Source organism: Chelonia mydas, chromosome 1 (genome assembly GCF_015237465.2).
Source record: "Chelonia mydas isolate rCheMyd1 chromosome 1, rCheMyd1.pri.v2, whole genome shotgun sequence".
NCBI classification, from domain to species: domain Eukaryota; kingdom Metazoa; phylum Chordata; order Testudines; family Cheloniidae; genus Chelonia; species Chelonia mydas.
The window spans coordinates 245,612,922-245,639,915 of NC_057849.1; the positions used below are offsets into that span (position 1 = coordinate 245,612,922).

The 26,994-nt window shown below is 40.7% G+C and overlaps 1 protein-coding gene across 6 annotated transcripts in view; it reads left to right on the forward strand.

The window, feature by feature from the left end:
* The window catches only part of BRAF (B-Raf proto-oncogene, serine/threonine kinase), a 135,417-nt gene that overhangs the window by 41,733 nt on the left and 66,690 nt on the right, over positions 1 to 26,994 (forward strand). For all 6 annotated transcript variants that reach the window (XR_005222412.2, XM_037879076.2, XM_037879057.2 and 3 more), the window contains one exon: positions 9,175 to 9,438. Coding sequence is in view for 5 of the 6 variants with exons in the window: in XM_037879076.2 (XP_037735004.1) it covers positions 9,175 to 9,438 (264 nt within the window). In the remaining variant the exon portion in view is untranslated. The remainder of the gene's footprint in view (positions 1 to 9,174; positions 9,439 to 26,994) is intronic.

Consider the following 26,994-nt stretch of genomic DNA (forward strand, 5'->3'; position numbering starts at 1 on the left):
AGAGGCTTGCTATGTGAAAGGGGTCACCAGTACAAAAGTTTGAGAACCACTGGATTGGAGGGTGTTGCTAAGGGTTTTTCAGGGGTCACATCTACGCCTGCTCTTTCAAACTATTACACTAACACCCTGCATTAATTGCTACAGAAAACTTAGTTTGCAAATGTACACACAGTATGAAAAAGAGAGCTAATCAAAATATAGGATGAGGACTAAATGGTTTTATGGCTTTTATTTTTGTTTGTGGGAATCTTCTTCCTTCCCAATTCCTTCTGTTGAGAGACAGTCAAGAATTACAAGGATGGAGGTGGGGTTGTGTTTTCAGCTAGCATAATTTCTCATCTCCTTTTCTGGGTCTCTCTAAACTTTTGCTTTTCTGTATTAGGGAATTTTGCCATTGACTTAAATAGGGCTAGGATGAAATTTCAGGTTTCTACATAACTCACTGTCTTCAGCAATCCATAGATTTACTTAACAAGATAACTTTTCTCTGCTGTAGATACAGCATGTAAATTGTAGATACAGAGGGTAAGGTTGAAAAGAACTGGAATTGCTGGATCCCAGATCGTTTCATATTGCTCCTTGGACTACCAAGAAAGTGCTACTATGCAGGGGCACAGTGATACTGAGTTATTGTGTGGTATTCTCCCCTTTGGGTGAATGTAGGAATAAATACAAGACTTGTATAAATCTGCACCTAACTTAAACCTATGCCCCTGACACATACTCAACTGGTAAAATAGGTTAGGACAAAATCTGAGTGCCTAAAGTTAGGCTCCTAAATCCATATTTAGTTAAATAAAAATATCCTGGCTATCAATAGTGCTTGACCCCTTCAGCTCCCACATAGTTTGGTGGCATTTGGGGGTTCTCAGTGCTTCTAAAATCAGGCCATATTTGTTTAGAAGCCCAGCTTGAAGATCCCAGATCTGGAAACCATGACATAAACTCTGAACGTTCACACACTTCAGGGCTCTGATCTGGTCTCTACCTACTTGAGATAAGACTTAGTTTCTCACCAAAAGTCACTACTCCTGATAGGCAAAACCCACCTTTTTCCACTTGATATTTTTTTTGAAACCTTTTCCCTTCTTGACATTTCTTGTTCCTTAGAGTACTAATAGAATGAGTAAAGTCTGGTTATGGCCTAGGAAAGTGACTCTAAAAAAATGTACATTAGATTTCTTTTATTTGTTGGCATTCACTTCTGTGTAAAGTTAGAAAATGCTTACTTCATTTGTAAGCTGAATTAAGACCACCACAAATCAAGATGTTCTTTATAAAACTTCTCAAATTATCACCAACAGCAATGATTCTGGAAGCAGAATTTTGCTGGCACTTCTGCAGAATCTACTGCAGTTTGCTTTTTTGTGGCTATATTGATTCTCGTGGACTCTCTCATTAGTAAATTTATTGTGTCAATAGGTAACTATGTTTAAGTTTTTAAGAGGTTTTACTTTTTCACTTGTATTGATTGTGGGAGGGGATGGGGTAGGTAGCTATATTATGGTATGTGAATGTATACACACCATATATAAACACAACAACTGTGTGTAACATTTTGGATATGCTCTCTAATTAGCCTGTTTAAAAGGTATAGTACATGCATTTAAAGCTGTTGCAGCTTCATTAGTATTCTCACTTCCATTATATCTTTTGTTTATATAAATGAATTTGCTGTAGTGTCTCAGATAACCATAGCATTCTCTCTGATGCAGTTAATATGTGGAAACTTCAAAGTAAGGGATTAGCCCTTTAAATGAAGAGTTTAGGGGCAGTGGCTGGGTGGCTAATGCGAATGAGGATATGCAAGTAGAAATGACCACATCCGAGATGGAAGTCAGACTCAAACAGCTTAGTGGGACTGTCATAACCATACAGCTAAGGGTAGCCTAGAATTCCTCCTTTACTGTAAGGGGTTAAAAAGCTCAAATAACCTGGTTGGCACCTGACCAAAAGGACCAAAGGGGAAAGAAGATAATTTCAAATCGGGGAGGGGAGAGGCTTTGTTTTTGTGTGCTCTCTTGGGAAGCAGAGAAGCATCAGGTCAGAAAACTCTCCTATAAACCATCCTAAAAGTCTCTCATATTACAAAAATTGTAAGTAAAAGCTAGATTATCTTTTATTCTGCTTGTGAATTTTTCCTCTGCTGGAGGGAGGTTTATTCCTGTTTTTGTAACTTTGAAACTAAGCCTAGCGGAAGTTCTGCTGTGTTTCTGAATCTTTTATTACCCTGTAAAGTTATTTTCCATCCTGATTTTTACAGAGGTGATTTTTACTTTTTTTTAATAAAAATCCTTTTTTTAAGAACCTGACTGATTTCTCTATTGTCCTAAGACCCAGGGGCTTGGGTCTGTGATCACTTTGTAATCAATTGGTTAGGATATTATTCTCAAGCCTCCCCAGGAAAGGGGGTGTAAAGGCTTGGGGGGATATTTTGGGGAAATAGGAACTCCAAGTGGTCCTTTCCCTGATTCTTTGTTAAATCACTTGGTGGTGGCAGTGTACCCTCTAAGAGCAAAGAATTTGTGCCTTGGAGAAGTTTTAATCTAAGCTGGTAGAAATAAGCTTAGGGGGTCTTTCATGCGGGTCCCCACATCTGTACTCTAGAGTTCAGAGTGGGGAGGGAACTCTGACAGGGACTAAATCGGGGGCCCCGGATAATCACCATCCAAGAAAATAAAGGAATTGGCACATGAAATTGCCGGCTCATTAGCAAGCTTTTTTAATGAATTTGTAAACTTGGAGGTCATACCCCATGACTGGAGAATTGCTTATATAGTACCTATTTTTAAGAAAGGGGAGAAAAACTGATCCAGGAAATTACAGGCCTGTTTGACCTTAATTGTATGCAAGGTCTTGGAACAAATTTTGAAAGAGAATGTAGTTAAGGACATAGAGGTAAATGGTAATTGGCATAAAATACAACATGATTTTACAAAAGGTAGATTGTGCCAGACCAACCTGATCTCCTTCATTGAGAAGATAACTGATTTTGTAGACAAAGGAAATGCAGTAGATCTAATCTACTTGGATTTCAGTAAGGCATTTGATTTAGGTTTCAGAGTGGTAGCTGTGTTAGTCTGTATCAGCAAAAACAAAAATGAGGAGTACTAGTGGCACCTTAGAGACTAACAAATTTATTTGGGCATAAGCTTTCGTGAGCTAAAACCCAATTCATCAGATGAATGGGGTGGATATATATAACAGTACATGAAAAGATGGGAATTGCCTTACCAAGTGGGGGGGTTGAGACAGTTCAACTAAAGTGGTCTATTATCCAGTTCCACTTCGGAAATTATTAGTTAAATTGGAGAAGATGGGGATTAATATGAGAATTGAAAGGTGGCTAAGGAACTGGTTAAAGGGGAGACTATGATGGGTCATCCTGAAAGGTGAACTCTCAGGCTAGAGGGAGGTTACCAGTGGAGTTCCTCAAGGATCAGTGTTGGGACCAATCTTATTTAATCTTTTTATTATTGACCTCGGCACAAAAAGTGGGAGTGTGCTAATAAAGTTTGCGGATGATACAAAGCTGGGAGGTATTGCCAATTTAGAAAAGGACTGGGATACCATACAGGAGGATCTGGATGACCTTGTAAACTGGAATAATAGTAATAGGATGAAATTTAATAGTGAGAAGTGTAAGGTTATGCATTTACAAAAATGTCTTCTGCAGTTTCCACAGTATGCATCGATGAAGTGAGCTGTAGCTCACGAAAGCTCATGCTCAAATAAATTGGTTAGTCTCTAAGGTGCCACAAGTACTCCTTTTCGTTATGCATTTAGGGATTAATAACAAGAATTTTAGTTATAAGCTGGGGACACATCAATTAGAAGTAACGGAGGAGGAGAAGGACCTTGGAGTATTGGTTGATCATAGGATGACTATGAGCCACCAATGTGATGTGGCTGTGAAAAAAGCTAATGCGGTCTTGGGATGCACCAGGAGAGGTATTTCCAGTAGGGATAAGGAGGTTTTAGTACCATTATACAAGGCACTGGTGAGACCTCACCTGGAATACTGTGTGCAGTTTTGGTCTCCCATGTTTAAGAAGGATGAATTCAAACCGGAACAGGTACAGAGAAGGGCTACTAGGATGATCCGAGGAATGGAAAACTTGTCTTATGAAAAGACTCAAGGAGCTTGGCTTGTTTAACCTAACTAAAAGAAGGTTGAGGGGAGATATGATTGCTCTCTATAAATATATCAGAGAGATAAATACCGGAGAGGGAGAGGAATTATTTAAGCTCAGTACCAATGTGGACACAAGAACAAATGGATATAAACTGGCTACCAGGAAGTTTAGACTTGAAATTAGATGAAGGTTTCTAACCATCAGAGGAGTGAAGTTTTGGAATAGCCTTCCAAGGGAAGCAGTGGGGGCAAAAGATCTATCTGACTTTAAGATTAAACTCGATAAGTTTATGGAGGAGATGGTATGATGGGATAACATGGTTTTGGTAATTAAATATTCATGGTAAATAGGCGCAATGGCCTGTGATGGGGTGTTAGATGGGGTGGGATCTGAGTTACCCAGGAAAGAATTTTCTGTAATATCTGGCTCGTGAATCTTGCCCATATGCTCAGGGTTCAGCTGATCGCCATATTTGGGGTCGGGAAGGAATTTTCCTCCAAGGCAGATTGGAAGAGGCCCTGGAGGTTTTTCGCCTTCCTCCGTAGCATGGGGCATGGGTCACTTGCTGGAGGATTCTCTGCTCCTTGAAATCGTTAAACCACGATTTGAGGACTTCAGTAGCTCAGACGTAGGTGAGAGGTTTTTCACAGGAGTGGGTGGGTGAGATTCTGTGACCTGCGTTGTGCAGGAGGTCAGACTAGGTGATGGTCCCTTCTGACCTTAGTATCTATGAATCTGTCTAAGTTTAGTGAGGGAGAGGGCTGGAGTAAATAGCCAGTTAGCAAAGGGGACAGTGTCCAGTTTTCAGTGATATCTTTAGTGTTCAACAGTCCCTCCTGCAGTACCTGCTGGGGCTGCTTCTTCTGTATGTTCCTGCTAGCTTGAATTTCTGTTCTGTGACCTTCATGATATACTAGTAAATGTAGTGAAAATATGGTAGAACATTGGAGTAGAAAAAATGTAGTTTTAGAAATATTTTGCACTTACATAGCACCTTCCATCTAGCAGCCTAAAGCACTCTACAAGCACAAATATATTTCCAATACCCCAGAAGGGTTCGGGGGAAGTATTACCTCTCTTACTGATGGAGGAAACTTAAGCCAATGGCGGTTATGCAATTACTCACATAGCTGTGAATTTGGATACAAGTAGTGTCATGCTGTATTGAAAATTCTGCTGTCAGAGAAAATCCAAGGTGGTCATGCTTGGGGAGGGTTTCTACGTTGTGCTTCAGTAAAAGGTTGAGTGTCTTTCAGATTCTTCTTTTCTGAGATATTTAAGTTCTGTTGCTAGTTTTTACCAGTCAGAGAATAGACAGCTTGCATCCATTTCTGTAACGCGTCAGACTCTGAAATGGTTATCCACATTTCTGTTGTAACAAGATTAGATTAGTGAAATTCCCTGTAGATTGGCTTGCGTAATAAGGTTTTTCACAAACTCCAGCTGGTGCAGAACACAGGTGCCAGGTTCCTTGTGAAAAGGGGGTGATCAGAACACACTTCACCACCTTTAGTTGCTGGATAAGCATAGAGGCTTTAAAAACTGCAGTTTTTAATCTTCAAGTACTACATGTCCTCAGTCGTGTACATTCCACTGTTCTGTGTTTATTTTCTTGGCTGTATATGGAGCTAAAAGCAACTATAAAACTTGTCTTGTAGCTGAATACTGCTTGCTTCCACTGGAAAAGCAAACACGTAACAGATTTCAACCTAATTTTTTTTGATATTTTATAAAACCCTATTACAATTTTAACTGTTCATTATGTTGACAGAATATTCAGCTAACTTGGCCTTCCTTACAATACAGTGGAGATATGATCTAAGACTCCATTTATTTAAAGCATTAGTTTTTTTATCAGCTAAATCAACCATTATAAGCAAAAGAAGGAGCAGAAATTAATTTTGACTATTAAGGCTTTGTCTAGACTGTTTAGATTTGGTTTTTTTTAGGGCCATTTGTGTAGCTGCACCAGTGCAACTCTGTGGTACAGACAGGCAAAGTTTCTATTTGTGAAAGTTGTGTCAACTTTCAATAGAAGTGAATCTCGTCTTCTAACTGACATTTTACATAGGTCAGTCAACCTTTCTGTGTAATAGTTGTATATCTGTACCCAAATGAAGTATAGTAGGAGGATTATTTGTGTTTTTTTCCAGTATGGTGCAATTGTGCAGCTGACTGTTACATGTACTAAGCAGTCAGTCAGAACCTATGTGTGTCTCAAACATTTTGGCTTTGACAAAATGAAATTAAATCGAAAATGTTCTGACCAGCTCTCCGTTCTGTTATTGCTTTTTGCTTATAAAAGGGATTGACTTTTAAACAAACTGCTAAAATCCAGTCATGGATATCTAGTTGTGCGACATGTTTTTGCTGTTTCTTCTATTACTCTGTGACTAACTGTTTAAAGTCTAACAGGCCCTGTTCCTTTACCCATTAAAGTTAATGAGGTTTTTTTTTTCCATTGACTTTGGTGGGAAGGAGCCCAAAGTTAGTTTACCAGTGTCTGTCGCTTACATTCAAGTGACTTATCTATGAAGTATAACTTGAGTTTGCAAAAGTAATATCTTAAGTTGCCAAAATAAACAGTCTGCGTATTTTGAAAAGTATGTGTAATTTTGTCCAGGAACTAAGTTAAACCCACAAATATCTTGCAGCAGTGTGATACTGTGTGTGTTTCAAAACATTATTTGAGCTAATGTTTATGAAAAAAGGAAGTAAGAATAGATTTGGAAAAGTATATTGGCAAAACTGTAGTAGAAGCTTGTGACTTTTAACATTTGTTTATCTTAAGATAATTCTCTGCGTATAACTCTTACTGGAATTATACGTATATGGAAAAACATTCCACTTTCCTGGAAGTAGGAGAGAAACTTGTATTAAAACCTGATCTTCTATAGATAGAGCCAAATTCTGCCCTCAATTACACCTGAGTAAATCTGGAATAATGGTGTTTGACAATGGAGTATAATTTAGGGCAGAATTTGGTGTCTGTGAGGCGCTAGACCCATTTCTGGTGTATAAAGGTTATATAATTTCTTTTTCAGTTTTTCTGGGTTCTCTTTGAGATTTAGTATTTGAATTTGATTGTTTATCTCTGAATTTTTCTTAATTCCACAGTGAAGTCATAATTCTTTGTCAGCCTATTGGCATAGAAATGATGGCACAAATTCAGAGCACATCTCCATTCTGAACAGTTGGTAAAGGCTGATAATGAGGAAGAGAGAGACTGTTTGCTCAATAAAGGCAGAGTGGTTAGCTGAACCTGCAAATGCAGCTGTGAAGGAAAAATACGAAAATGACGAAATACAGTGCTTATGATAAACTCTTCAAAAGTGTTCGTTTTTCTCTCCAGTGAATACTAATGGCTTCTCCACACATAGGCATTGGACTCCAAAATCTTTAAGATGTTCTGTTAGTTCAGTTGTAAAACATTTCTAATAAAAAAATTAAGACAAGTTCAGCACATCTAGCTTACTATAAAATCAATTGGAGGAAGTTTATAGCTAGAAAACATTGCATATGAAAAGCATGAGAGAGACAAATGGATTTAAGTGGGACTTTTTTTTGTTTCTATAACAAGGAAGCCCCTCTAATAGCAAAGCAGGCAGTATGCACCTTGATATCAGTCTTGATTTCTTGTGTGGAGGATAAAGGGGAAAAAACATCTATCCTCTTCAGCTATTTAGATGGCAAGCTCTTGGGGGCAGAGATCTATCTTAGTTTGTCTGTAAAATGCAGAGCATGCACTTGTGTATACCTTTTTAAACCTCCAAACTCGGAGAATCATTGCAACTAATCTGAAAGTTTAATGTTAGTATTAAATAATACAACCAACAGAAACACTTCTGATGAGGTGGCTGCAGAGTTCAACATTCTAGATGAAAATACAGCTAGGCTATTTATAATATATTTTTTGGTTGGAAATGAGTCTGATTGCAGGTGTCGTCATATTTGTTCTGAGGGTTTCTTGTCTTCAGCTGGCTGGAAAATCCATAGCACAATGAGTGATTTTTCCTGTCTTGTGTCTGTGCATTAAAAAATTTTTTATAGCCAGACTTAAAAACTGTTCTATTCAAAGGATAGTGTTCTGTTTTTCAACTAAGGGACGCTGTCAAATAATTTTGGATTAAAATTTTGAGCCAGCTTTAATTATCTGATGGAAATGCACTGAATTCAAAATATTTAACTCATCACACAGTTACCAAATACTGTCTTTTTAAAAATATTTTCCAACCCAGCAATTGCTTGTCCTGCTGAAAAAAGCCCTCCAACTTGAGTGCACTTTCTAACTAAACTGTGTTTTAAGAGCTGTACTGGCATCCTTGATAATGTGAGTGGGGAGGGATGATGAGGAGTAAACGGGTAGTTTGTCAGCCAGCAATGGTGAAAAATGTGAGATCAAAACAGGAGGCAAAGAAATGCTATTCATGAACTCCTGAAGGGGCATAACAATGTAGTGAAAATAAGAACTTTTTTTTTAAATTGCTTGACACTTTAAAAAGAGAGAACCATGTTTAGTTTAGTGCACAACTCGTCTTTGGGACTGGGCTCCACACTTATATTCTGTAGTTATTAGCAACTTTTCAAGTTATAATTTCTCCATGATGATATACTAAAATGTGTATACTAGAGATGCAAACTTTTGTTTCCCCCTTCATTCTTACACTGCATATGTTTGGTTTTGGTTCCAAGGGAGTAATCAGTTTTAGCATAGTTCAGCGAAGTAACTGGCAAACTTTGTTAAAGCTCATTATTTAAGTTACCTCTTTTAAGTACAACAGTATCTTTGGAGCATTTACTTTGGAGTTGATAGTCATGATAGCTTTTCTGTTCCATCAAAAGATGAGCTATTGGTTCAGTATCCACTTGGCTTAACACATCAATAGCAACGTCAATAGAACTGATCAGGCCTAATTTTGCGTAACTTGAATCTTCTGTAATTACAGCCTAAGGTGTTATGGCTACAAATTCACACTCAATGCAGCTTATGCATCCAAGATGCCAAACTGATTTTAAATAACTTTTTTCTCCTCTACAGGCCTATGAAGAGTACACCAGCAAGTTAGATGCTCTTCAACAAAGAGAACAGCAGTTATTGGAATCCATGGGGAATGGAACTGATTTCTCTGTCTCCAGCTCTGCTTCAACAGACACAGTTACATCATCTTCCTCCTCTAGCCTCTCTGTAGCACCTTCATCTCTTTCGGTTTATCAGAACCCCACAGATATGTCACGGAATAACCCCAAGTCTCCACAAAAACCTATTGTTAGAGTCTTCCTACCCAACAAACAGAGGACAGTGGTGAGTCAGCCCTGCATACGTGCTCATAACCTTAATTTTTTTGTGCATCTGTCCCCCTCTTTCCATGTTTGAATCAAACCTGAAAGCCAAAAAATGTATCTGTAGACATATGAAAGCAAAAAGTGTGGTGTAATTCTTGTATTCTGCCAAAGTCTGTTGGTTATTTCAACTTTGCTGCACATGCTGCTTTGTACACTGTTAACACTGAGGAGATTGATTCTCTTACGTACAACAAAAGAGGCAAAACTTCTTCAAGTGGGATAAAAAAATGGATGTTTAGAATACTTTTCAAAAATTTAAATTTAGGTCAATGAAACAAACGTAGTCAGCATAGCTATTTCCCAGACTTAGTTTTGAGTAGTATTGTTTCACTGTATATATATTCTGGGTGTGGAAGATTAGTGTTGTGTTTCCATGTAATGTGTATTGCAGGTAACACATTGGTTTCCAAACTGTGGTCTCCGAACTACTGGTGGTTTACAAACAGATGGAGGTCATAGTGCTGGTTCTCCTTTGCCTCCAGTTACTTCTGTAAGGCATTTCAGGCTCTTCATTACCAAGAGCAGCCTTGGCACCAGTGAAAGCAGGAAGGAAACAAGATAGTGGAGCCAGCCTTTTTTGCATCCACTTGGGGCTATTGCTACATAGAAGTAGTAGGTGAGGAACTGGCTATCCTGAGACTGTAGGTGCTTGGACCTGGTAATGTATCTAGTATCGCTCATGGTAGAGAAATGTCATGGGGTGTGGAAAACCAGTATCTGGGTTGTATCTGCAAGGAGGAGGTGGGCCAGACATCAGGGAAGCATGTGTTTGGGGTACAGAGGAACAAAATATAAAACAAATGTATAAATAAATAAATATAGAACAAATGTACACAGTTCATTAAGGGGCAATTTGTCAACTTAAATTTCAGGTAGAAGTTTGATTTTTTTAAAATTTTAAACTTAAAATAGTTAGAGGTTGTATGCAGTGTTGAAGCTCTGTCAGTCCCAGGATATTAGAGAGACAAGCTGGGTGAGGCAATATCTTTTTTGCTGGACCAACTTCTGTTGGTGAAAGAGACAAGCTTTCAAGTTCTGTGTAGCTCAAAAGCTTGTCTCTTTCACCAGCAGAAGTTGGTCCAATAAAAAATACTACCTCACCCAGCTTGTCTCTCTAATAGTTAAAAATATCACCTAAATCAGCGGTTATCAAACCTTTTTTACAAAGGTGACACACCCAAATGCATTTTGTCTCTTTTGGAGACCCACCATTACCCCAGTTGACTCCCTCCAACCCCCTTGCCCTCACTTTCCCAGTTCTGCCCCCCTCCTACAGCCCCAGCTGGCCACTCTCTCTCCCCATGACCGACCATGGCCACCATCTCTTCCAGACTGCTGGCTGACTGCTCACTGTCTCAGGCCGCTGCTTCTGCGCTGCTGCTGTCCAGATCCCAGTCCTCGGACTGCTGCCTGCTACCCAGGGGAAGTGAGAGCCAGTGTGGGGGGTGGATACCTGTGGTAGGTCAGGGGCCTACTATTTGGGAAACACTGCAAGATTAGAGAAATATTTTCTGTACTTTTTGAACTGTTGTGCTTTTGACAGTGTTTTGTGTGTAGTCAGTTTTCCTGCTTTTGTGGGACTTTTGCACATCACTGGTCGAGGAACACTTTAAAAATAGGAAAACATAATTGTGAAGCCATAAAAAATGGCATGGGGACTTAAACCACTTTTGTACCTGAAACTACTGTTAACTTTTTTTAATTGACTGTTTAATGCTTAAAGAGCTAAAAAAGATATTCTGCGGGTAGTATTTTTTAAAAATATTTACTTCAGTTGCTGTAGTTGCCTTAAGGATGGTGAGTAATGGCTGGAAGGCGGTTCATGAGAAAATGTATCCAAGATCTAGTCCATACTATGAAGGAGTTTGAGGACCTCTGGAACTGTGCATTTGGTATTTGAAAACTTTGAAAAAGAGCCCAAATAGTGCTGTTGACCACTATTCATGATACCATAGTATAACCATCCTTACTGGATGAGTACGCTTTCTTTGGCCAAAAGTGAAAATGGGAAATATTGATCAATGAGGGATGAGTCCTAAATCTGTTACCAAGACCTCATTGAACTAAGCTGATTTGTGTACTGTTGTAAACAGCTGATCACATTTTATTTGTCCATTGTGTCCATTCTTGCCCTCATTCCCAACTCTCTTAGCCTACAGTTACCCATGCAGCTCAGCAATGCTTTCTAGGCAACTTAGCAGTTGCACTTACAGATGTATTTCTGTACTTTGAGATTTCAATAAAAATGAGTTTACTGTTCATGAGAGCTGCTGGACTGATCACTCTGGTGAATTAAGTTCTTATCTACAGAACATACGAAAGAGTTGTAATATAAGCTTCACCCACCTCAGTCCTTTTTGAAAGGTGAAGGTAGTTCAGCCTTTATGCCTGTTCAGTCCTGCATGCATCAGCTGAAAACAGCAACAAGATGCCAATTGATGTCAGTTATGAATATGATTTTTGTGACTTACATATTTGTTCATTGGGATTAGGATAGACACCAAAAGTTCATCTTTTAAATCACCGAACACCTATTAGATAGTAAGCCTTTTAGCCACGTCAGCAAACATGACCCAGAATACAACCAGTGACTTAAAAGCAAAAGACTTTATATATTGTTATCCAAAATCCTGATCCAGTCTCATAGACTTTAAGGTCAGAAGGGACAAGCATGATCATGTAGTCTGACCTGCACATTGCAGGCCACAGAACCTTACGCACCCACTCCTGTAATTGACCCCTAACCTCTGGCTGAGTTCCTGAAGTCTATCCTGATTTGAGAGTTACGGAGAATCCATCATTTACACTGCTTTAAATCTGCAAGTGACCATGCCCCATGCTGCAGAGGAAGGCAAACCCCGCCAGGATCTCTGCCACTCTGACCTGGGGGAAAATTCCTTCCTGACCCCAAATACGGTGATCAGTTAGACCCTGAGCCATGTGGCCAAGACCTATCAGCCAGATGCCTCAGAAAGAATTCTCTTTAGTAACTGAGAGCTCTCCCCCATCTAGTGTCGCATCACTGGCTGTTGGAGATATTTGCTGCTAGCAGTCGCAGATCAACTACATGTCATTGCAGGCAGTCTCATCATACCATCCTCTCCATAAACGTTTCAAGCTCAGTCTTGAAGCCAGTTAGGTTTTTTTGTCCCCACAGCTCCCCTTGGAAGGCTGTTCAAGAACTTCACTCCCCTGATGGTTGGAAATTTTCACTTAATTTCAAGCCTAAACTTATTGATAGCCAGCTTATATCCATTTGTTCTTGTGTCCACATTGGCACTTACCACGGAGGGAGAGGAGTTAGGATTTCTCTATAAATAACTATCTCCCCTCAGCCTTCTTGTGGTTAGGCTAAACAAGCCAAGCTCTTTGAGTCTCCTCTCATAAGGTAGGTTTTCCATTCCTTGGATCATCCTAGTAGCCCTTCTCTGTACCTGTTGCACTTTGAATTCATCTTTCTTAAACATGGGAGACCAGAATTGCACACAATATTCCAGATGAGGTCTCACCAGTGCCTTGTATAACAGTACTAACACTTCCCTGTCTACTGGAAATACCTCGCCTGATGCATCCTAGGACTGCATTAGACTTTCTCATAGCCTTTTTCAATTCTTCCTTTTCCCCCATACACTGCTATTAGGAATTAATGCTGTGTTTGAGTACACAAAACTTAGAGCTAAAGCAAGTTCTGTCATGGAATAAATCCCTTTTATTAATGCACCCCTGGAATAAACACTTTTTTTTTTTTTCAGCTGTGGCCTTGTCATCTATATGCTTCTCTACTTACACATTTTACAGTAGTTTATGTTCCAAACCTCTCAGTAATTTCAAATGACTGTCATTTTATTAAAAAGAAGCTGTCACAAAAATATCATGCTATCCCTCAAATGCGTATCTGGTAAAAGCAAGGATTTAGAATTTAGCTTCACCTCTTCAGATTTGGACCAGTGACAGTTTTAAGGACCTGTTTTTTGCAATGTGCCAAAGCTAGAACCAAGTCCTTTACTTAACTTGAAGAGCAGGGATTCACAACTTTCTGTTGATGTAAAGCATTTGTTCCTAGAGAAGTGTATTGAGAAAGTGGACCTTAAATAATTACATGATAGAAAAACTATTTAGGGAACTATTTAGTTCTTAAATGTATATTAGTACTGTTGTCACTCCAACAAATGCACATTGTAAATGAAATCAACTTGTCTTCACAACTTTCCATCTGTATTAGTTTTTGTGCAGTTATCTACCTTTTTTTTTAAAGGGGATTGGGAAATCCAGTGTCTTTTTCTCTTCAATGTTTGACAGAAACAAAAGCTTGAAAAAATGATTTGGCACATACACAAACTGTGACTGTCTGATGCCACTTCCTCTCTACAGCAGTTCCCCTTGCAGTTTGAAGGAATAAAATAGTAGTGCACTTCGTGTGGTCTGTTAAATAAACTATTCAATAAGTACGTGTGAAATCTGTCAAAATAGTCCATGGAATGTTATCGACCTCCTTACTATTTTTTTTGTTTATACCATCGGTCCCTACTGGCCTTTACTCTTTACACCGTGATCCCTTATAGGAAAGCGAGTATCACGTCCTACATTGTTCTCACTGTTCCTTCTCTGTCCCTATTATCATTTTCCCCTATGTTGCTATTGCCTCCCACCCTCTCCCCCCAAAAATCTTACTACAGGCATGGTAATGCCTTTGTTAAGGCTCTTTAGCCCTTAAAGCGCAGGGCCCCAGCCTCTTTGTTTTGCATGAAGAATACAGTGTATATTCTCCAAACTTACAACACATTGTCTGTGAGTAAAGACTGAACTTTGTGGGGTTTTAAGAGTATATCTGTTCGTTGGAGTTCAAATTAATTTAAAATAGGACCTACAGGAAAAGTTTCCTCTCTGATCTATCTCAGATGTCTTGCTAACTAAGGTGCATAAAAAACAATGACTTTTTTTAAAAGGATGTTTTTATTTAAATTTTTAAATCTATTTAATTTTAAACTTGTGGCAACCTGTTGGAACCTACAGGGTTGGAACCTGGGACCTTGAGGGTTCTAGGCTGCTGACTTCTACACAGCCACAGGAGGCTTAGGCTGGGCTTCTGTGGGAGGACCCTGTGAAGCTGGGCTCAGCAGGAAGTACAGCAGGGCTGGAGTGGCAGTCCTTTTTGCAACCCCCTGATTGGCAAATACCAGTATATAAACCAGGAAGCCCTGAAGGGGAGCTCTCTGAGCAGCAACGCAGACTGTCTGCCCGTTTCTGCTCCAGACTCCACTTTCAATAAACACTAGACTCCAGCTGCCAACTGTGGTTTGTCCTCAGCTTAGCTATTTGATTGCTGCCTGTAACCTGGTACCCCACCACAGTCTCCTGGTAACTTGAGCCTGCCTGACACTCTGTTTGCCCTCTGGCCCATCTTCCACTCTGACTTCCCAGTACCTGACTCCTGGTCTGATCACTAGGTCTGACTGTCCATGTCCTAGTTGTGACACAACCTATGTTAAAGCCAAAACTTACAATCTATTAAAATCATTTACATTAAATACAGAAATAAGGAGTCAACATTTGTGGCCAAGTTTTAAAGAAAGTCAAACCACTGAGCTGTTGGAAGACCGTGGCTAAGCACTTGGAACCAGAGTTTGTTGAAGTCCTAAACCACCTTTTGATAGCAATAGCCTTTTCTGCAAGTGTAGAGAATATTTTTAGGTTTCAGAGTAACAGCCGTGTTAGTCTGTATTCTCAAAAAGAAAAGGAGTACTTGTGGCACCTTAGAGACTAACCAATTTATTTGAGCATAAGCTTTCGTGAGCTACAGCTCACTTCATCGGATGCATACTGTGGAAAGTGTAGAAGATCTTTTTATATACACACACAGCATGAAAAAATACCTCCTCTCACCCCACTCTCCTGCTGGTAATAGCTTATCTAAAGTGATCACTCTCCTTACAATGTGTGTGATATTTTTTCATGCTTTGTGTGTATATAAAAAGATCTTCTACACTTTCTACAGTATGCATCCGATGAAGTGAGCTGTAGCTCACGAAAGCTTATGCTCAGATAAATTGGTTAGTCTCTAAGGTGCCACAAGTACTCCTTTTCTTTTTGCGAATATTTTTCGTTTCAGAGTGTTCAGCTAGTTCTTTCAAAGTTAAGAAACCAGTTGGGAATTGAAAAAGAAGGAAAGCTTGTTTTCTGCTTCCCATCTGTGAATAAAAACTAGGTGTGAGAAGATGAGATCATCTAGTTCTAAAATCTTGAAGGACATGGGGACCAGAAACAATCAGTTCAGTTCACTAACTACAGATAATATACTGGACCATTGCTAGAACGTGTCTATATAGTGTGAATTCGCATATAATGTGGTCGTGGCCATGGATCCCAATTTAATTACTTTAATTGCAATTAATTTTAACGCGGTTGCCGCGTTAACACAGTACCGTGCATGGATCTCAAATCCCGTGTTCTAGCAAGGGTCTGGTGTACTTTTTTTTTTAATAAGTCAGTTTTAAATGAAAAACACATTTTGATAAATTTTTTCCCCTATGTATCCAGCACAGGTAAAGTAGTTTGTTTTAATAAAAACGAAAATGTTTTGTGCAAATAGAACTTGACACAAATCAGAAGTAAAATAATTAATCATGATGTAAATAAGAAATGCATCCATCATTTTCTAGCAATAAAAAATGTAAAAATTAAGAGTCTGAATAAAAATAAGTTTAAACTATACATTGGCTTAAGTAAATATATTGTATCCTCCTGTTTAACAAAAAGAAGCACCAAATTTAATGTAAAGGGTATACTCAGTTGCAAGTCAACATGTTTTAAGGGTTATTCACCAATGGTAGGGAAATAACTAAAGTACAAATGCAAAACACAATTAAAACTAATGGTTTAATTCATAATTAAAATTGGTGATTTAAATCACTTGATTTAAAGCAATCCACCCTGTTGCTAATAAAAGACTGGCTTGTTTAGACTTTATAGTTAAACTTCGTTGCTGGGTAATGATGAATGGACGTTTGAAGAAGTTAGGTTGCAGTTGAAGTTATTAACAGTTGTTCTCTCCTGTCTCTTCCATCCTATTCACAAATAACACAGGTATGTAGGCACAGAATTAGAAAGGGCAAGGCACAAAATGAGATTAAACTAGTTAGAGCCATGAAGGGTAACAAAAGAACATTCTACAAATACATTTAGAAGCAAGAGGAAAACGAAGGACAGGGTAGGCCCGTTAGTCAATGAGGGGGGAAAAAACAATAGCAGAAAATGTGGAAATGGCGGAAGTGCTAAATGACTTTGTTTCAGTTTTCAACAAAAGGTTAGTAGCATTTGGACATCTATCATAGTGAATGCCAGTGAAAATGAGGTAGGATCAGAGGCTAAAATAGGGAAAGAACAAGTTAAGAATTACTTAGACAAGTTAGATGCCTTCAAGTGACCAAGGCCTGATGAAATACATCCTAGAATACTCAAGGAGCTGAGCTAGGAGATATCTGAGCCATTAACAATTATCTTCGAAAAGTTATGGAAAACGGGAGAGATTCCAGAGGACTGGAAAAGGGAAAATATAGTGCCAATCTAAAAAAGGCAAATGACTGGGGAATTACAGACCAGTCAGCTTAACTTCAGTATCTGGAAAAAAAATGGAGCAAATAATTAAACAATCAGCAAACACCTAGAAAATAAGTTTCCTTATAACTTTCTTTGACAGTGTTATAAACCTTATGGATGAGGGGGAAGTGGTAGATGTGATATATCTTGACTTTATTAAGGCTTTTGATACTGTCACATGACTCTCATAAGCAAACTAGGGAAATACAATCTAGATGGAGCTACTATAAGGTAGGGTGCCCAGATAGCAAATATGAAAAATCAGGACAGAGTGTGGGGGGTAATAGGCGCCTACATAAGAGAGAGCCCCAAATATCGGGACTGTCCCTATAAAATCAGACATCCAGTCACTCTACTGTAAGGTGGGTGCATAACTGGTTTGAAAACTATTTCCAGAGAGTAATTATCAGTGGTTCACGGTCATGCTGGAAGGGCATATTGAATGGGGTCCTGCAGGGATCAGTTCTGGATCAGGTTCTGTTCAATAGCTTCATCAATGATTTAGATCTGGGGTTGGCAACCTATGGCACACATGCCAAAGACAGCAGCGTGCCATTAAAAATCCGGCCCGGCCCGTTCTTCTCCGCCCCCCGCTCTCTCCTTGCAGGGCAGGCGAGCTCCCTCTTCCCCCGCCTCTTCCCCCAGCGTGCGGGGTTCCTGCCTCTCTTTCTCTCTTTCCCTGTCGCCCATCAGCTGATGGCCCTTGCCAAGGAGAGGGAGAGGGAGAAGCGGAGCCACAGCGCACTCACTGCTCCGGGGACCTTGGGGAAGGGGGTGGAATCGGCATATCCCCTCCAGCCTCCTGCCGTGAACCGCTCAGGGCAGGGGGCTGGGAGCACTGCCATGACCCTGGCCCCCTCCACCCCCCCAACCCCGCACAACCCCAGCCCTGACTTCGGCACCCCCCACACATACCCAGCCCCATGCCCTGACTCTTGCACCCCTCACATCCCCACCCCCACCCTGAGCACCAAACGGGAGCTCCTTCCCCCCCCCACATTCCCACCTGCACCCCTTGCACCAAATAAGAGCTGCCCAGGTAAGCACTCCACACCCAAACCTCCTGCCCCAACCCTGAGCCCCCTCCCTCATTCTAGCTCCTGGCCAGACCCTACACCCCAAACCCCAGCCTGCTCCTTCACCCCCAGCCCTGTGCTCAGCGCACTCCCACCCTCAGCTCAGTGCAGAGAGAGGAAGAGAATGGCCTAGAACCAGGGAGAAGGTAGGTACCTACTCTATGTGGACAGGGCCGGGATCCCGGACCAGCAGCGGGCTGAGAGGGGCCGGCAGCCAGGACCCTGGCTGGCAGGAGCCGGCGGACGGAACCCCAGACCGGCAGCGGGCTGAGCCGCTCAGCCCACCATTGGTCTGGGGTCCTGGCCGCCGGCCCTGCTCAGCCCACTGCCGGTCTGGGGTTTTGGCTGCCGGCCCCTTGCCAGCCGGGGTCCCGGCCGCAGGCCCCTCTCAGCCCGCTGCCGGCCTAGGTGAACGGAACCTCAAGCCGGCAGCGGGCTGAGCGGGCTGGCGGTGTAAGATCAGCATTTTAATTTAATTTTAAATGAAGCTTCTTAAACATTTTGAAAACCTTGTTTACATATGACAGTAGTTCAGTTATATAATATATAGACTCATAGAGACCTTCTAAAAAACGTTCAAATGTATTATTGGCACACAAAACCTTAAATTTAAGTCAATAAATAAAGTCTCGGCACACCACTTCTAAAAGGTTGCCGACCCCTGATTAGATAATGGCACAGAGAGTACATTTCCAAAGTTAGTGGATGATACCAAGTTGGGAGGGGTTGTAAGTGCTTTGGAGGATAGGATTAAAATTCAAAATGATCTGGACAAACTGGAGAAATAGGTCTGAAGTAAATAGGATGAAATTCAATAAGGACAAATGCAAAGTACTCCACTTAGGACGGAACAGTCAGTTGCACACATACAAAATGTGAAATTACTGCCTAGGAAGGAGTACTGCAGAAAGGACTCTGGGGGTCATAGTATATCACAAGCTAAATATGAGTGAACAGAGTAACACTGTTGTCAAAAAAAGTAAACACCATTCTGGGATGTATTAGCAGGTGTATTGTAAACGAGACAGAAGAATTAATTCTTCCATACTGATTAGGCCTTAACTGGAGTATTGTGTCCAGTTCTGGGCACCACATTTCAGGAAATATGTGGAGAAATTGGAGAAAGTCCATAGAAGAGCAATAAAAATGATTTAAAGGTCTAGAAAACATGACCCGTGAGGGAAGATTGAAAAAATTGGTTTTGTTTAATCTGGAGAAGAGACGACTGCATGGGGACATAACAGTTATCAAGTACATAAAAGGTTGTTACAAGGAAGTGGGAGAAAAATTGTTCTCCTTAACTTCCGTGGATAGGACAAGAGGCAATGGGCTTAAATTGCAGCAAGGGTAGTTTAGGTTAGACATTAGGAAAAACTTTCTAACTGTCAGGGTGGAATAAATTGCCTAGGGAGGTTGTGGAATCTCCATCAATGAAGATCTTTAAGAACAGATAAGACAAACATCTGTCAGGGATGGTCTAGATCAGTGGTTTTTAAACTTTAGCAACCCGAGGACCCCCATTTTGATTTAAAAAATTTTGGGGACCCCCATCTCCTCCCCTGCCCCGCTTAGCCCTTGCCCAGCCCCCTTCACCGAGGCCCCGTCCTCCCGCTCAGTCCATACCCCCTCCCTCCATCACTGGCTCTCCCCAACCCTCACTCACTTTCACCAGGCTGGGGTAGGTGGGGTTGGGGTGCAGGCTCTGGGAGGGAGTTTGGGTGCAGGGTGAGGGCTCCGGTTAGGCAGCGCTTACCTTGGGCAGCCCTGAAAGAGACCTGGACATTCCTCTAGCAGTGGCTCTTGGGTGGGGGGGAAGTGGTCTCTGCACGCTGCCCCTGCCTGCAGGCACCGCCGCTGCAGTTCCTGGCCAATGGGAGCTGTGGAGTCAGTGCTCGGGGTGGGGGCAGCATGCAGAGACCCCCTGGACCGCTCCTCTCCCCCAGGGACGTGTCAGTCACTTCCAGGAGCGGCGCGGAGCCAGGGCAGGTAGGGAGCCTTAGTCCCGCTGCGCCACCATTCCTACAATTGTATGATTCTATGATTCATTCTCCAGCAGATAAGGTAATGCTACATATTAATATTAGTCTCCTCACCTGTCAAGGTTCCTTCCCCACTCTGAACTCTAGGGTACAGATGTGGGGACTTGCATGAAAGACCCCCTAAGTTTATTTTTACCAGCTTAGGTTAAAAACTTCCCCAAGATACAAACTTTGCCTTGTTCTTGAACCGTATGCTGCCACCACCAAGAGTGTTAAACAAAGAACAGGGAAAGAGCCCACTTGGAGATGTCTTCCCCCAAAATATCCCCCCAACCCCTACACCCCCTTTCCTGGGGAAGGCTTGATAAAAATCCTCACAGATTTGTACAGGTGAACACAGACCTAAACCCTTGGTTCTTAAGAACAATGAAAAAGCAATCAGGTTCTTAAAAGAAGAATTTTAATTAAAGAAAAGGTAAAAGAATCACCTCTGTAAAATCAGGATGGTAAATACCTTACAGGGTAATCAGGTTCAAAACATAGAGAATCCCTCTCGGCAAAACCTTAAGTTACAAAAAGTGACAAAAACAGGAATATACATTCCATCCAGCACAACTATTTTACCAGCCATTAAACAAAAGGAAATCTAACGCATTTCTAGTTAGATTACTTACTAACAGAAGTTCTGAGACTGCATTCCTGATCTGTTCCCTGCAAAAGCATCACACAGACGGACGAACCCTTTGTTTCCCACCCCTTCCCGACTTGAAAGTATCTTGTCTCCTTGTTGGTCATTTTGGTCAGGTGCCAGCGAGGTTATCTTAGCTTCTTAACCCTTTACAGGTGAAAGGGTTTTGCCTCTGGCCAGGAGGCATTTTATAGCATGGTATACAGAAAGGTGGTTATCCTTCCCTTTATTTTTATGACATCACCTAACACAAAACTTTAGTGATGACCTTATACTTCTTCTAGAATTCTTGGGTATGTTTCCACACCACTTTAAAGTATAATTATAGCATGGGTAGGCATATCCCTGCTAGTTTTGATCTAACTTGCCCAGGTAACAATACTATAGCATAGGCAGGGTGGCATGGACTAGTGACCGGAGTTTAAGCTGTCTGGGGAGCCAGAGTATGTACGTGGGTTGCTGGGCCATACCCACACTAGCCAGATTAAAGGTAGAATGGGTATGCCTGTGTGTGCACCTTCACTTGAGCCTAGACATACCTTTAGTGACCCATCAGATGGTTAATGTGTGCACGTGTTAAAGCTGAATATTTGCTTTCTGAAATTTTGTATTATACTGCCGGGAAGATTAAGGTGTGTTGGGCTGGAGGATGAAGAAGGTTCCTTGTTTTAAAAAAAGGAGTCAGTCACCATCGGTGGAAATATGCTGTATGGTTAAGAGAGGTCCTGTAATTTAGTGGATTTTTGTTTTTATCATTTTGCATTAGGGGGATTTTGCGCTTAACTAAATGTAATCCCTTTCAAATAGATTTTGTTTATGGAATATACACTGTGCCTCTTCTAATTCATTCCATCAATCTCTTCCAACTCTGTCCACCTCCATTCTAACACCTATAGCCCTTGAGGGATCCATTCCTGGGGCCTGGAAACTTTACCAGACAACTTGAGCCTGATCCATTAGTCAGTGAAGACAGTGGAAGAACTCCCATTGACTTCAGAGGTGGACACTTAGGGACATCAACATTCCTAGCCTCAGAATGAGATGAAAGACATAAGGCCCTATTGTCAAAGCCAACGGCTTCCCCCTCTTCCTGCCAATCTCAAGATGCTGGAAATGGGTGAGGCTGCTACATTTCAAACCAGCAGTGGTGTCTCTGAAACTTACTTGAGACTTCAATTTTTTTTTTTTGTATTATCTGTTGCTTTTAGTCTGAATTTGAAGTCTGTCTCCTTTGCCCCACCCTCCTTTGGCTACTGGAAGGGGGGAGGAACAATTTTTTTCTTTCACTCCATTTCCCCCTTTTATTTCCCCTTTTAGTCTCTTGGCTTCTACAAGGGTAGTCGGATGTCTAAGTTCTACCTTTCCTACGTTGCTACATGGTTCTCTCTAACAAGCAGCTCCAGTGCCTCCTGCCCTTGCTGCTGCCCATAGTTTTCACTCTTTTCTACTTGGGGAAAGCTTATGAGAATCAGTCACTTGGACTGTCTATCTGCAGATTTAGGACACAACTACAGCCATTTACATAAACTGAATGTTTGGATGATTTTCTTCAACTGTAAGGAATAGAAATTTTTTTATAATGATACAGAAAAGCTTTCTGTTCATCACAGGTTACTGTGGTTTCTCACGCTGTGCGTGTAAAGATGTTATGGTACTTGTTGAAGATGAGCTGCATAGTAATCATTGCACACTTATGCCCATAAAACCTTTAACACACCACCATTTTGTATGTATATAAATATGGGTTTCTGTATTTAAAATATCACAAGTTAATCACAACAACAAAGGCAATGCAGTATTTACAAAATACCAGGCAACATGGGACTGTTTCCTAGACTTTTCTTTTATCCCCAAGGCATTTAGGAATTCCAGAAACTAAATAGGAGTTTGAGCACTGTTCTGCATAGGGACAACAGTGCTTGTTACTCGGAGTTCTGACTTTTGTCACACCTTTCTCTAAATTAGAACACCAACCTTCTAATTACAGTAAAAGAACCATTTGATTTGCTCCTCTTCCCTAGGTGTGTGAACAGTGGGAGAACCAGATCTTACTTTTTGCTACTACCTATGTGATTGACATAGGCTAATTTTATGCAGTACATAGTTGGATCCTTTCTGCTATTGTGTTCCTAAATTTCTTTGAGCAAGCTTTAGGTAATTAAGTTATCCATAATATATTTGTCCTATTTTGACTCTAGATTTGCATATTGCTTTCTGCAATTTATGTTCTAAGTTTGATATGCCTCAAAGTTTGCAAACTGTAACCATTGAGTTTCTACAGGCATTCAAGTAGTCCTACTGGTTTCACCTGTCAAGTGTGAGGAACTCTTCCTTCTTGGAAATTTCAGACAGTTGAATAAATTAGTTTCTTACCACTACTCACCTTCTTTTTGATTGGCAGAACCTAATCGGATTACTCCAATTACAGCTACCCACACATTTATCAATCAAATATTGAAAATGGAGTTCTTGTGCAGTCTGTGGCAATGAAGACTTACAAAATGGATCTGAATACTCTCGGTTATAATTTACCTGATATGTATAATGTGAATATATTGGGTATAATGCACCAGTAACTTCCAGGTAAACTTATTGATTTTACCCCACTAATCCTTCAGTAGATCTTATGCTGTCAATCTATCCAGGCTTCTCCTTAGTCCCTTAGGGGTTCCTGTGCTGCTTACACCCGGGCAGTCCAGTTCTTCCATTGATAGCAGTCACCCACTAGTTGAAGTAATTCTTCCCAGGTGACGCCAGTTCATTCAATATCCTCTGTCACTGACTTCTGGCAGTTCTTCCTTGGCCTTCCTCCCTTTTTCTTTCCTCTCTGGAGTACCCAATTCAATGCTTGCTTAACATGTTTCCCATTTTCCATATCATGTAAATTTCCCATCCACTTGAGACTTTTCTTTGATATTTTATTTCCATAAAATGTGTAATATCTTCCTCAGCCATCTGTGATGGGCAGCCTCCAATATCTCTTTTTTTGTTAACTACCTCTCTTCTCCATACAGTAGCATGCTAAGTATAATCACATTGTATAATCTGGCCTTTAGTTTAGTGTGGAGACGTCTGTATGAACAGATGTTGTTCATCCTTCTAAAAGTAGTGTTTGCTTTTCCTAATTTCATATGAATATCTTTATCGTAGCCACCTTCGAATTTCATCACACTCCCCAGATAATAGAACTCTTCTATCTCTTTGATTCTTTTCTGTGTACACTCTTGCATCTATTGTGCAGTTTCTTACCTTCATAATCTTGGTTTTCTCTGTATTTATTTGCAATCCAATTTTTGCTGTTTCCTGTTCTGCCTCTGATGTAAGTACAGTCATTTCTTTCCACATTATACTTAGTACAGTAATGTCGGTGGCAAACTCAAGGTTGTGTAACTCATCTCTGCACACCCGTTGTACACCACCAACATGCTTTTTGTTGCCCGCTTTATCACCCCGTCTATTGCAAACACAGAGGATTGGTATTAACATGTGCTCTTGTCTAATTCCACTCACAATATTGAACCACTCAGCTAGGCCTGTATCCGATCTGATTGCACGTCTGCTTCCATCATATAAACTCCTTATCATGTTGATCAGCTTGCCTGGTATCCGCCATGTTTCACAGGGTCTCTCTGTGGACACTATTGAATGCTTTCTTAAAGTTGATTAAGATGGGCTTTTGCCAAGCAGTAGCATTTTTGATTATCTGTCAAAGATTGAATATTTGTTCACAGCCTGATCTATCTGGATAATTGCTGCACAGCTTTGAGAGTAATGCCAATGCTAAGTTCGAAATAGAAGAGGCACCATTAATAGCTGATGAAATTAAAACAACTATCAGGCTACAAACAGGGGAAAGCTCTTGGGGTTGATAGAATTCAAGCAGAAGTACTAAAGGTAGCAGGCAAAATTCTGAGTGAGCAGCTAGCAAAACTCTTAAATGAAATATGGGTGAAAGCACAAGTGCCAAAAGACTGGAAAGATGGTATCAGCGAGGCATTGCCAAAAAGGGTGATCTTCATGCACGAACTGGAGAGGTACTTCTCTCAACCCTGGGTAAAGTGTTGGCTACCATTAAGCTGAATAGAATGAAGAAGGCAGTGGATGGAATATTATGAGATTGCTGGATGACTAAACTCAGATATCTCAGGGTAGGAATAAATGGTCATTTTTCAACACGGCAAAAGGTTAACTGTGCGGTGCCTCACTTCAGCAATAAGACTTATTTAACATATTTATTAATTTCTCAAAAGGAGCTGAGGAGTGAAGTGAAATTTATAGTTGCCACAAAATGTAGGTACTTCAAATCTGGGGAAGACTGTGAGGAAAGCACCTTGAGAGGGGCCTAACTGAGCTATGTGAATGGGTAATGTGAATGGCCACTGAAATTCAGTGTTGATAAATCCACAGTAATGCACACTGAAGGGAAAAATTTGAATTACTCCTATCATACTGGGATCTTTATTGATGGTATTGGCTCACAAAATGGACCTGAGTATCATTCAGACAGCTGAATGAAGATCTGTATTGTGTGCAGCTGTGGTTTAAAAAAATAAAAAACCCTCAAAACATAGCATGTTAGGTTGCAGAATGAATGAATGACATGAAGACATGGCAATTGTCAGCAGTCAGTTCCGGACATGTGGGATCTGTCGTGTGCTTTGATCTTATAGGATTCTAACATCATTCTATTGTATTAAACTACTTCTGGTTTTTCCTACACCTTTGGCAGCATAAATTATTCCCGTCTATTAAACAAATTACTGCTTCATGATGACCATGTGAAAGAACAGTCACTAGTAATTGATGCCACTATCTATAAATAGCTCTAGAAGCATGATTAATGGAATGTTAAATCTTGCAAAGCAGATCAATTCTGTTCAGCTTTGCTTTGGAAGGGGGTTTGTGTCACTGCAATGGAACAATGCCCCCATGCCCTTTTTGTGAATATTGATGCTGTTTTAAGAATTTATTTTTTTAAACTACCGCTTTTGCTGGAGGTTAGAACATAAAGGCTGACCTCAAGATCCAATTGGGAAAAACCACCTTCCTTCTAATTTTATGGAGGACATTTCTGTATGTTACCTATGTTTCACATATTGTCCAAAACCCTTACTTTTTATTTTCACAGGGAGCAGTTAATTTTACCGTGCACTGCTGTTAACAGATGACTTGCTAAATGTCCTGTGAACAGCTCTGGGTAAGAAATAAATGCCCAATGGTAGCCTGGATCTCAGATGTTTTAGCAAGAAAACAGCTGAAAGTTTTGAAGGCAGAAGTAGTTACTTTAAGCAACACCTTTTTCTCTCCCCCCACCTTCCCCAAAGACAAACACCTGGTCTAATATGAACTGAATTTTGTATGACTAATAAATGGTAGTCACACACCATTTTACAAGAAAGAATCCATGGCTTTCCAGTGTGCTGAAAATGTGACAAGATATGACTGTCTAACTAGTACTTCCTAGTGATATTTCAAAATAGACTCCATCAGGTATAATATCCCACATATTATAACTAATTCCACATGATGTACAGTACTAAAATATATGAAATTAGACAAAACTGAGCTAACATTTTTCATACAATTGCATGAGAAAAATAAATTTAGAAAATCAGGCCTTGTATTTAAAAATATCATAGAATCATAGATGATTAGGGTTGGAAGAGACCTTAGGAGGTCATCTAGTCCAACCCCCTGCTCAAAGCAGGACGAACCACAACTAAGTCATCCCAGCCAGGGCTTTGTCAAGCCAGGCCTTAAAAACCTCTAAGGATGGAGATTCCACCACCTCCCTAGGTAACCCAGTCCAGTGCTTCACCACCCTCCTAGTGAAATAGTGTTTCCTAATATCCAACCTAGACCTCCCCCACTGTAACTGGAGACCATTGCTCCTTGTTCTGTCATCTGCCACCACTGAGAACAGCCTACCTTCATCCTCTTTGAAACCCTCCTTCAGGTAGTTGAAGGCTACTATCAAATCCCCCCTCACTTTTCTCTTCTGCAGACTGACTAAGCCCAGTTCCCTCATCTTCTCCTCATAAGTCATGTGCCCCAACCCCCTAATAATTTTTGTTGCCCTCCGCTGGACTCTTTCCAATTTGTCCACATCCTTTCTGTAGTGGGGGGCTCAAAACTGGATGCTGTACTCCAGATGTGGCGTCGCCAGTGCCTCGATC